At 41.9% G+C, this 12,742-nt stretch overlaps 1 protein-coding gene across 5 annotated transcripts in view; it reads right to left on the reverse strand.

Annotated features, from left to right (window-relative positions):
- Window positions 1–12,742, reverse strand: part of CREBBP (CREB binding protein) — a 181,723-nt gene that overhangs the window by 80,383 nt on the left and 88,598 nt on the right. For all 5 annotated transcript variants that reach the window (XM_059716341.1, XM_006264798.4, XM_059716338.1 and 2 more), the window contains exons 4-5: window positions 6,552–6,801; window positions 5,848–5,961 (exon numbers count right to left, since the gene is read on the reverse strand). In XM_059716341.1, the coding sequence (XP_059572324.1) occupies window positions 5,848–5,961; window positions 6,552–6,801 (364 nt within the window). The remainder of the gene's footprint in view (window positions 1–5,847; window positions 5,962–6,551; window positions 6,802–12,742) is intronic.

The following is a 12,742-nucleotide window of genomic DNA, read 5'->3' on the forward strand; positions in this document are numbered from 1 at the left end:
TAACAGCAGGGGGGAGGGAAGAAGCTAGATGGAAAGATCAAGATGGAGACAAGGGAAAATATTCAAACAGGTCTTCAAAGAAACTTAATTTTAAACATCAATACACTGGCTCTGCCTCATCACCTTTACAGGTATGGAAATAAGGAAGCTCATTAAAAAAAAAATATTAGTGCTTTTACTACAGTCCAAGAGAAAATTTGTTATAATTTTCCAGGTATAAAAATCTAATCTTTGGAGGTTTTCCCTGCTACAACAGGAAAAATTAATCTGGGAGGGTGAGATAACCCCTTTGCCCTCTGCTTCCCCATGTCTTTCCCCATAGCAGACCTTTGCCACTCTCTTTACTATCAGACCCTGCTCTCCCTGAGCACATCGAAGTGAGAAACAAATTTGAGAACAATGACCTCGAAATTAAGCATAGCTATAGTAACTTGCATGTGGTACTCAGACTTAGTTCATCCAAAAACAATGTATGTTACTTTTTATTTTCTTTGAAACTGCTGCAAGTTTAGCAAAAGTACTTCATAAGCACACTTTTAAGCAGCACTTGCACCTACTTATAGTGCAAACTATGCCTGATATGGGGTCAAAGCCAAAGGCCTGTGATTTGCCATCGGAATGGGCCCCATCAGTCAACAGCATTTCAAGCCACGGTGACCCCACAGCTCAGCACTACTCAGTATGTGCATATACTCCAGATATACCCCACAAAGGATCCATGTACTAATTACCTCCCCTCTCATGACTAGAACTGGGTGTTCTTATCATGAGTCCTGGGATCTTCCAAAAATTTATATGCAGATGCAGCACAGGGCAACCTGTGCTTAATTTCATGGATGGCAGTACCATACTAATGATATGCAACAGGCTGAGAAAGCAGTTGACAGAGGGATCCTGAGTGAACTGTCTGGGGCCTTGTTTCATGATATTTGCCAGAATTTAAGGCTGGTGAAGAAAAAGGAATGACTGGAACTGGGAAAGAAAGGCCCAGCCCAGCTGTAGGAATGAAGAGGAAGTTGCAATGTATGCAGTGACATGGCTCACCATGACTTGAAGGAGTCAGTGCTGAGGGGAACTGTGCTCAGTAGATACTACCATATATCTTATTCAGATGGCCTGCACTAACCTATCCTTATAGTAGGCCCTGTACAGGTCATTTTGCTTTATATCCATGCTCATTGTTGGTTGCATTTAATTAACTTCATAGTTGGTTTCCATTGCTGAGCACATGCTGCTTTTGGCAGCAGTTTAACAACAGACAACGTATTTAGTGAGATCTCCTTGAATGCAAATATAAGATATGGGGCTTTTCCCCCCAATGCTATTCGTAGAAAAAAACCACCTTGTCTTGTAGTCAAGTAAATACAGTAATAGTACCTTGAGAACGTCTGCAAATACACTTGTGGAAACCCCACCACTGGACTAGAAATCGACTACTATTGAGCCACTGAAGCACCAACTATAGCATGTACTGCATTTCTTATTCAGGCCATTTATTTATTTAGCTTATAATGAGGCCTCCAGACAGATATTACACAAAGAATAGGATAATAAAAGGAAAAGGGAGGAAGACATGTTTTCTATTAAGAAAGCTACAAAGTTCTCAAAAAGGGTGAAGTAAACCTAATTATTTGTTCTTCTTGGATTACACAAAAGCTGTACAGTGCCCTGGGACCATAAGTTTTTACATGTGGAGAAAGGCAAGATGTGGAACTATTCAGCCTATTAATGAACTTATATCTAGGGTATAAGCCAATCCAAAGGCTGTTTATGATGGCAAGAGGGTGACTATAGGAACCCCCTGTCCCTGAAGCACTTGAAAATGGTCTAAAAGGAAATGTAGACAAGGAAGTGGGCAACGTTTCTTTGCTTGGGGTAAAAAAAGGCAATAATGAAAGCACCTCCAGAGATCAAAGAAAACTGAGAGACCATGATGACCCAGAGCCAATGCTGATGTGCAGATAATACCAGTATCTCTACAGCAGATACTTAAGTACAGATATCTAGGGTATCAACAGATGCAAGACAGTCACATGATCCAGAATTGTGAACAATCAACAGTTGAATTAATTCATCAGAGACAGCCGAATCTCTTAACATTTTTTCCTGTTCCTTACAGAAAGAAGCCAGGTGCCAGTAAGTAAGATTCTGTAGGCCTACATCAAGACCTCACCATGGAAACTACAACAGTCCTCGAAAGGGTAGGGGACTATACATGACCACAGTTTGGGGCTTTTGGGAAAGAGAAGATGCCATATCTGTGTGACACTATTACTGGTAGCCAGGAATTACAAATCAAGTCTGTGTGTGAGTAAGCATGTCTGTAGAATCCAAGCTCAATACTTATCTAGATCCTGACTCAACTAAATAAGAGTCAGAATCTCACACTGGATTCCTTACCACTTCTGTCCCTGAAGAAGATATTCCCATTTTAAGAAACTTAATTTAAATTAGCTGTCCTAAAGTGTGCATCAACATGGAATGTAACTTTCTCCTAAGAAAAAAAGACAGCCTATGTGGTTCTCCATGATAAATATTAGCCTATCACATGATGAGAACTACTGTCTTGGTTTCAGGCAGGTATTCCATGCAGAAACACTTTTACCAGTGTTGAGGAAGCTCTACAGAACCCCAAGGTAACTTAAACACCGAAAGCAAAATTGTAGCAAGTCTTTAACTATTTTTAAGGAAAACAGATTTCCCAAAGGAAAGAAAAAATATATGACAAAATGGACATGACAAGTAACCATCTGTTGCTATCAAATGTCATAAAGACAAGGATAGTAGCTGGCATCAGGCCCCTTTACATGGCCCTCAGGTAGTAGACAAAGAGAGGCAGTAGAGAAGCAGTGCTTGGAGAATAGTGCCTTTTAGAAGTTAAAAGCTTGTGCACATGCTCCTGTACACAAACTATATACCATATTCCAGGATAGAAAACATTCTGATGACTAGATTACAAACTTTTAAAAGATGAGATTGTACGGCTATTTTTATATCCCTCTCCCACTCTCTTGGTATTTATCCTCAAACTTCATTTTACACCAGGGATGTCAAACCCCTTGTGGGCCAGGATCCAGATTGTGGGGCTCCTTGATGTGGTTGCCAGAATCAGTGTTAGCACCAAAAGCCAAGAGTTAACCATGCCACAAACTTTTCCACCATCCCTCCCCAATGAAAATGTGGCTACAGCAGCCATGGCAATGCAAGTTAAGTGATGGTAGCATGAATTCCTTTGCTGCTGCCAACCACAGTAAGAAGCTCTGTTGGCTGGAGTATGCTATAAATCAGATGCTGTGACATAATTGCTAGCCCTATTACAAAAACTCCATTTCAAAATGATAGCCCATCAGCCACAGGGAAGACTACAATGTTAATAATTCTTTGGTAAACAGCTAGAGTTCAAATACAATGCACTTACATATAAAAATGCTGTTCTAATCAGAACAAACTAAACTAAACTTAGGACTAGAATGGACCTCCTGGGTTGTGGAGTCCAGTCTCCTGCTACCGTAGGCTTTTTTTGTTCGTTTGTTTGTTTGTTTTTTTAACAAACTGAAGCACTATCACTCTCCTTAAAATAAAATATAATTAACAAAACTCTTCTGTAAATCTATTATTTTAAGTTCTTATGACTATTCAGGTTTCAAATTAATTAAAAAATATTATTGATGTTATTTTAACATTTTTGTCTGTAGTCTGTAAAATCACAAGTTAGGAAATACTAGCATAAAGATCACCTTTGCAACCTCACTTTAGTCCCCTTGCATATATACACATTATGATAGCATGGTTCAACTGATGACATTTTTTCCATGGGACCCCTGCCTCATCCACTGTACAAAATGGATGGTGCCCACTGATTAAGTTCTCATTGTTCAGTGAATGACTCTGGCCCTTATTCACTGTATCCTACTCAAACCCTGTTCTAAAAACGGTATTACTAATTTCCTAATGGGCTTTGTATCACTGTACTTAATGCTCTACAAACCATTTATCTTCAATACCCATGTGAGGTGAAGGGGGTAGTACTATCCCCACTGTGAAGGTCAGAAACAACCTTAACATTTCTAGGCTTCAAGTGTCCGTTAATAATGGATGTCCAGTTTGACACACTTGGAATCCAAGCCTGCAGCCCCTGGCCCTGCCAGTGCCCCTCACTCCTGATCCACTGCCCTCCACTCCCAGCCCCCCAGTATGTGAGGAAGGGAGTAGGTGTGTGGAGAAGGCAGGGGGCACAGGCATTGTGAGTTGGGGGGGGCATGTGCCCCCCCAAGATTTCTGAACCCACTGTGGGGTGCATGGCTGCAGACAGGCTGGACCAGTTCCGGAGGAGCTGCCTCTGCAGCCCAGCAGGCGGGACCCAGCATGTGAGGGAGTGTCATGTCACTATGGTGAGGTGTGGAAGTGGCATAGAGGTGTGCACTCTGCTTTAAAAGAGAAAGAAAATCATTTTCTCCTTTAAGAGAGAAAATTTGCCTGTTTTCCATTAAAGGAGAAAATGCACATTATCCTACAGCTAATATCCCTGATCATAATGTATGTACAGAAGAGGAACAATTTAAAGTTGCATAGGCAACATTAATTCTGGGGTTTCCTTAACTTTTGAGAGTGCTTGACTGTGCAACCTTAAAAAATTGTTTGAAATGTACGGGGTTTTGCTCTGCAATTAAAAACAAAACACATACCGAACAACTGCATCCTTTTTAAAAAGTAATTTGTGCAGGAAATTTCCCTCTAAACCCACCTAAACATAATAGAACAGTAAAGCCAACTGCAGTTGTTTTTTTTCTATAGGCTTTTCTACTCCCTCTGACTTAACAGCTCTACTCCCTTTTGCTCTCTTAGCCATATTTAACTTGACAGCTTAACTATCTTTTACTTCCAGAGTTTCATACCTTTTCTTACTTTTCCTTGCAGCCTCATCCCAAGTCAGAACCTAGAAAAACCCTCCCAAAACTGTACTTAAAGTTAAAGCTCTTTTATCCCATACTAATTCCTACCACCTCCCACAAATTACTTTGAACTTGTCTCTCATTCCTTTCATCTTTACTTCTTTATAGCATTATTTTAAGAAGATGCAGACTGTAATAACCAGTGCCAGATTTTCTACAATTATCTGTTCTAATATTGTCCAACAATCCTCTCAAACTCCAGCAATACAGTTTTGACAATCTGCTGATTCAGAACATAAAGAGCAGAAATCCATAAAAAACTGAAGAAGGAATATTGCTGTGCTTAAGTTGTTATGACGACATATACAAACAAAAACAGTACAAACAAGGCTTACTAGAACCTCAACCAGTTACCCATTGTCTCCAGTGTTAAATGTTTAATTCAGCTTTATTAACGGTCAGCAGGAATCACTGAGATATACAGATGAGATCAACCTTTCCACAAGCCGATTTTTATTCATGCAATATTTGTTCTACTTTGAGTGATGGCAACCTTGTCTGAATAACCTTTGACATGTACTCAAAGTAAAAAAAATCTTGCATCTTCCCATATACAAGTTGATTGCAATTAAGAGTATCAATTTTAGGAAATATTATATGTTCTAAATAACTTGAATGACATGCCCAAGAACAAAATGTCTGCCAGAAATAACTTTATCCTTCCAAAATGGACGTCGTGTTTAATTTGACAGCTTCCCCTTTTCTGAATCAGGTATGTTGTATGTCATAAGTTATGTACAATGATAAAAAAGAAGACTGCTTAAATGTATTTTAAAAAAAAGATTACCACGTACAACTAAGCCTGTCACAATACTGACACACAAAAGCCTTTCCAGTACTTTACTTTTGGTTCGTTTTACTTTAATGAGGTTATTCTGTAGAAAATATAACTTACGTTGTTGGTTTCTTTTGTCACTGGCATTTTTCAAAGGAAGGCACACAGGACAATCATGCCGAGTACAATTCTTCCAGTGAGAGATGATTTGTCGTGAGGATGCACAATGGGCAACTAAAACAATGAGATTTAAAGTAATTCTAGTATAAATGTTTTAAATAAAACTAATTCCATTTTCTCAATCCCCCAATTTTCATTCCTATGTACTATGAATCCTTACAATCATAAATAAACCAAATACCAAGACCTGAAAGAATTTGGTACTCTATAGGGTATGTTAATTAACAGGAAAAATTAGATTTGAAAACAACACCATGTAAGAACATTTCAATAGTGATCTAACAACTTCAACATACTGAACTGCAAGGTATCAAATATATGCAGATACATGAAATTGTCACAGGAGAACTGAAACCTGTTATTTTGGAAGTAAAAGAGCATTAATAAAACAGGTGCCCTGAAATTTTGGGCACTTAATTATCTCTTCTAAAAGGACAACCTTATGACAGTAGTAGGAAAATATCTAGTGGCAAGAATGGGGTGAGAAAGGAAAGCAAAAGTGTACCCCTTCACTTATACCAGGAAGAGAGACTGGTAACCACCAGGAGGAAAGAAAGGCAGGCAGGCAAGCTACTGAGAAATATGTAAAAAGAAAAAAAAGCTTATACCTTCCAAGAGTTTGATTTTTAACAACCTGGTCTCACCTTGACAGGCTTTCCCAGCTTGACAATGTGTCATGTGATTGAGGACATTTTTCATAGTTCGACAGTGTGGGAGTGCACAGGCTCGCACCTCTCCATTTGCTTGCTCTCGTCTCTGACATTTGTGGGCATGAAGCAGTAGAACCAGTTGCTGCTGTATCAGTTTGCGTTTCTCAGGATCTGCTGTTGGTCCAGTTGCCATAGCCTGCGTTGGTACAATTCCCACCTGCTGTACCTGGGTTTGCATCTGTGACTAAAAGAAAACATTTTAAGTTGTTAGGAAGTAAAATCCAAAAATAATTTTGTATTCAGTTATGTTTAAGGTAGAAGAGGTTATACTCCAATAGGATAGGCTATCCGTTTAACTAAAACCAATATTCAAAAACTTAGATAAGTCAGTATTTAATTCTGAGAAATTATTCTCTCTTGAATCCTCAGAAACATTTGGACTCACTTCTGGGGAGAGAAATAAATATTTTTTGTGAAGATCATTGATTAGGGCTGCACCAATAGAAATTATGGTGGCTGATACTAATAGCCAATATTTAAGGAGGCATGTCGGCTGATACCGATCCAATTTCTGATACAGCTTTGTGCAACTGGTAAGTCTCTTGTGGTGGAAAGGGAGGGAGGAGGAAGGGGCAGAGGGGGGCAGATCAATGCCCCCCTGCGGTGAGGGAGGGAAGAGGCAGGGGCTACCCAGCCAGGGTTGGGTGGGGCAGAGTGCAGGACAGCTCATGGGGGTGGGGGGCAGGGCAGGGCAGGCTGCAGCTGTGGGCTGGAGCTGGGATCAGAGTGGGCAGTGGTGACACTGGGAGGGGAGCTACGGAGGGGGCTGTAGCCACTCAAAATTTTGCTGTAGCCCTCCCATAGCCCTGTTCCCAGCACTGCTGCTGCCCATCTTGTACAGGGAGTGGGGCTACGGGGGGGGAGGGGAGGGGGGTGGCACAGCGTGCTGCAGCAAAATCTGTGGTAGCTGCAGCCCCCTCCATAGCTCCCCTCCCAGCACCTCCGCCACCCACCCTGAGCCCAGCCCCCACCAAGAACAGCCTGGCACAGCACTGGCTCCAGCCTGCAGCTATAGCCCCCTGCCCTGTGCAGATCTGGGGGCATATGCCTCCCCCATGCCCTCCTGGGGTGCGTGCAATGGCAGGAGGCACCCCCCCCGATGAGCCACAGCTCTATCCTGTGCCCTGTCCTACCCCAGCTGAGCATTGCTTGGCCCTGCCCCCTCCCCATCCCTCACTGCAGGAAGCCGTGTGTGGGGCCCTGTCCCCAGATGCAAGGAAGCTGGCAGCAGATTCGGTGGGGAGGGGGTGGATCAAGTGGCCGGACATGCCAGATTCGGCAGCGGATTCAGCAGCAGGGGTGCTGAGTGGCCGGGCGTGAAGCTGGTGGAGTCTCAGCTCCATGGGGCCCCCCAAAGCATGGGACCTGGCTGTTCACCACCCCCCCCAGAGAAGCGCACGCATTTAATCGGCCCAATTATTGGTCACTTCAGGCTGATTTCTGATACTGATCCGATATCGGACTGATGCATAGGTGCACCTCTATCATTTATTAAATTATCATAATTATAATAGGAGATGAGCACATTCACCACCTGAAAAGCAGGCCAAATTATTTAAGTGTCTAAAAATGGAATTATAACTAACCTTATGGACCTAGTTAAAAAACAAAAAACCACAGTATATCATGAATAGATTTCACCATCAAGGGCTCTTGTTGGTTAGTTCTTTACTGACAGGTCTAATACTAAAGTTTTAGTTCATTCACTTTGTGAAGCAAAGCTGTACTGCTACCCAGTGTGTCCACAGGTGGCAGATAGTAGAATGAACTTCAGGGAAGGTTAGCTGTGAAATAAGTGGGTTAACTCTAATGAATAAGCAGTTGTGGATCAAGCAGCGGCAGCACCACTAGGATTTGGTGAGGACAGCAGATAGCAATGCTTTCCCTCCTGAAAAGTCAGATATATCCTTTGATGGTGCTGTGACATGGTGAGCACAGGTTGCCACTATAATAAGTCTGCCCAGCCACCAGCCATGGGTCTACAAGTTCGCAGTGGTGGAGCAGGCAGAAGATGATGTTAGAATCTCAACAGCTGTGAAGGTGAATGAAGGCTACAGCAGAACAAAATCCCCAGTTGTCTTGATCTCCTTGTCATTGGATCAAGGTCACATTCTGTCAAGAGCCATGTGGAAGCTTATGTGCAGCAGCCTCTCCATAATAAAAGAAGTCATGCAGAGATGTCTTCCATTAAAACAGCTTTTCTAGCACATTCCTCAAGCCCTTTGGTGAACAGCTAACAGTGATGGGAGCAGGACTGTGAGGTCTGAAAGCTCCTAGTCATGAACTGGCATAAACACAGCACTTACAAGAAGGCTGTCTATCACTTAGACTAGACAGAGGAGTGCAATTCAGCAGCTGTAACTGACTGAGCAGCCCTCTTCAGGATCCTTTCTGCTCACTCTGTGTGGGAAGGGGGCCTAGAAAAGGTGCCCTAAACATAGCTTCATACAGTATCTGTATTTCTTCCCAACTGTATCTTCATTGTCTTCAGTGTTAAATGTTAAAACCTTCAATTTGGCTTTATTAATTGTCAAAAGGAATCACTAAGATATACAGATGACATCAACCTTTCCACAAACTGATTTCTATTCGTGCAATTTTTGTGGAATAAACTCCCTCCAGAGGTGGTGCAGTCACCTACCCTGGAGGTTAGGTTTTCAAGAGACTGGACAGTCACCTCGTTGGGGTCACTAGACCCCAGTTGCTTTCCTGCCTAAAGCGGGGGGGGGGGAAGGAACTCAATGATCTGTAAGGTCCCTTCCAGCCTCTAAATCTAAGAATCCAGTGGGATCACCTTTACTGCAGTCAAAAATGCCAGTGAAGATGCATCATTTTTGGGACCTAGAACATTAGGACCCTCATGGACAACCCTAAGAGTGCATACCCAGAGTGCCATACTGCCAGCAAAGCCTGAGAACTCAGGCCAAGCAACATCAATGTACCTGCACTGAGCGAGACCCGGAGAGGGGCAGCTCAAAGAACACATAGGTGGCTGTACTTGCTTCTAGAAGGATAAACGGGAAAGAGAACGCTGACTTCATGGAGATGGTTTTGCCATTACGAATGAACTCATAAATTAACTCAGTGAGTTCCCTACCAGAATTAATGAATGCCTTGTGATTCTCTATCTTAAACTGGCAGGGAGCCAATATGGCACCGTCATCAGTACATACGCCCCTTGACGCTGCCAATGAAACCAAGAAGGAATTCTGTGTCAACCTCGATCAAGTCCTTTCTGATGTTCCAGAAGGAGATGGACTTATTCTTCTCAGTAATTTCAAAGTCAGAGTAGGAAGGGATTCTAACCTCTGAAACAGAACCATTGGAAAGGAAGGAATAGGAAAGGTCACTCCAGTGGCATCCTCCTTTTGACCAAATGTGCAGAAAATGGACTCACCATCACCAACACCCTGTTTCAGCAGAAAAACAGGAACAAGGCATCACGGCAACACCCACAATCTAAGCACTGGCACCTGACTGAATGTGTCATCATTCGTGTCCAGGATCACAAAGATGTTTGCATCACCCGAGCTATGCTATGCATTGATGGACTGATCACTGAGTCACTCATCCACTTGATTATGTCACTCAAACTGGCTCCTGAACTATGGCTGCAAAAGAAGCAAAGCTGATGGAAGATTAACACTGAAGAACTTAAGGACCCAAGCAAGCAAGCAAGACCTCTGTCCCACCAGTGCCTCAACCTCTCTTCAGCCTAAAAAAGAGAAGGCTGAGAGGGGACCCCGTAGGAGCTTAACACTATACCAGGAGAATACATCAAGGGCTTGGCAAACAAATGTTCACCAGGGCACCCTTGGAGAAAACCAGGAGTAATGGCCACAAACTGCTGGAAGACCATTTCAGGCTTAACACTAGGAAAGACTTCTTCTCAGTTAGGATGTCCAGAATGTGGAATAAACTCCCTCCAGAAGTGGTGCAATCACCCACCCTGGAAATCTTCAAGAGGAGACTGGACAGTCACCTCGCTGGGGTCACTTGACCCCAGTTGTCTTTTCTGCCCAGTGCAGGAGGGCTGGACCCGATGACCTTGCAAGGTCCCTTTCAGCCCCTAATCATCTATGGATCTATGAACACAGGAAAATACCCTCTCTATAGATTAAACATATTATAAGTTAATTCGAATTAACCTTGGGGAAAACTGCAAACTTGCCTACAAATGATCTAGATTACTCAAAAAAGACCCACAGTAAAAGCCAACTAAAGAAAACATGTCTAATTTCCAGTAGCTCCACTAAGTAAAACACTCATTAAAAATACTTTCTTAAACTCAAAGTAGGAACAAGATTATGGATAAAGACTCAGAAGGCAGGAAAAAAGCAAACTCAGTAAGTTAACATTACTTCAGGATACCAGGCAAAACTCAGCAACCAAATTACTGTCATCCTGAAAACTGACAAACTGGTAGGATACTTTCTAGGTAAGCCTAAAACAAAACAAACAAACAAAAAAACCACACCAAAATGCTAACTCCACTCGATAGTGTGTAGGAAAGAGGTCCTTCATATAGGCCTTTCTGGAAAAATACTAGGACCTGCAAAAGACAGCCATTTCTGTTGTTGAACCCAAAGCCAAGTTAATCAAGGTGCTCAGTGACACTTTGGAAGCTGCAGTGTCTTGACAGTGTTGGGGCTTTCATTGGTCAGCTCCCTATAAATGTAGGAATATATAAACTTCCTCTACTGCTAACTCCTCCATAGAAACCATGCAAGCTAGAAAGAAGTGTATAAGTATCAGTTTCATTTTACTTCTGAAACAGAAACTTCCTAAACTACTGAGCAACAAATGCAAACAAGCATGCTCTCCTTAATTTAACGGAAATGAAAAAGTTCCTTAGTACCACTATGGAGATGACAGATGAAATCATTCTAGTTTTCAATAGCCTGTATAACAGAAAATTATTTAAACCCTTTAAATCAAACAATGTCTACCTCTCCTTATTAAAGAGCACATATTTCAATAGTACATGGGTATCTTGCAGCAGTTGGAAGAAGTTAGTGGACTAATTTTCCTCCTTTCTTCCCAAAAGATAAAATAAGGGTTGGTTTTTAATGTATTACCACCTTCTTTCTTTTCCTACTACCACTCCACTCTCGCTAGTTTCAGAACTTCTCTTCTTTCTCTCTCTCCCCACCACAGATGTGGAAACATTTAGTTCAGAGAGTGACTTTCTACACTTTGTTTCTAAGGCAGAAATATGTGGTCATTCTAATTCTCTCCAGCAAAAAGTTCTGGGTTCTAGTCTGGTTCAAATAAAAATTAAATTTTTTACATACTTAAATTTTGTTTTGAACAATTTCATAATTCCTGAGAAACACAGCTGTCAAAGAAAGGTGACCTCAGAGGTGCATTCTAAGGTACGAGGGACAATTGAGTAGAATATCCACGTAGTATGCTTTTGTCAGCTGGTATGGAAGGAAACTGGATTATTTCTCAGATCTTTTAAAGTTTTGAATGCTCAAATATAGATCTAACAAGATGCAACTACTCAAACTGGAGGTCAAGGTACTGACCATTCTAAACCAGCACTTGTATAATAAGATGATGCACCATTCTCTGGCCAGTCACAGAAGGAAGGGAGTTTTTTTTGCCAGCTTTCTGTTAAAAAGTGCATATCTATGAGCTGTGAGGAGTCCAGGGCCATCACCGGTTGCTATTCAATTTGACAACTTCTCAATTAATGGTAAGGAAGTAACTCTTCAAAAAATAAATGTCTGCATTTTTTTCCCCCTCACAACAATGGGCATTTGGATACATGTATGTGCTTCAGTGCTGGGCGCTTTCAAAAGCACTCAGCATTGCATTGCAAGCATTTGTATAAATGGCAAAATGTGCATCAGTGCACAGAAAATGATAGCAGCGCACTTTTCAACTAACACACATTAAAGGTGTTTTAGTTCAAAAGTGCACTGCCGCCATTTTCTGTGTGCTGATGCACATTTCGCCATTTATACAAATGTATGCGAAGCAGCGCCAGGCGCATCAGCTTGCATACTTCACAGACTTAATTAATCGAGTCCACTCCGATGTGCTGGATTTCTGGTACGTTGAAGAGGACAAAGATGCATGTATAACTGCTCAATTTTTGTAGATGTGAAGACTATATT

Source organism: Alligator mississippiensis, chromosome 13, assembly GCF_030867095.1.
Source record: "Alligator mississippiensis isolate rAllMis1 chromosome 13, rAllMis1, whole genome shotgun sequence".
Lineage (NCBI taxonomy): Eukaryota > Metazoa > Chordata > Crocodylia > Alligatoridae > Alligator > Alligator mississippiensis.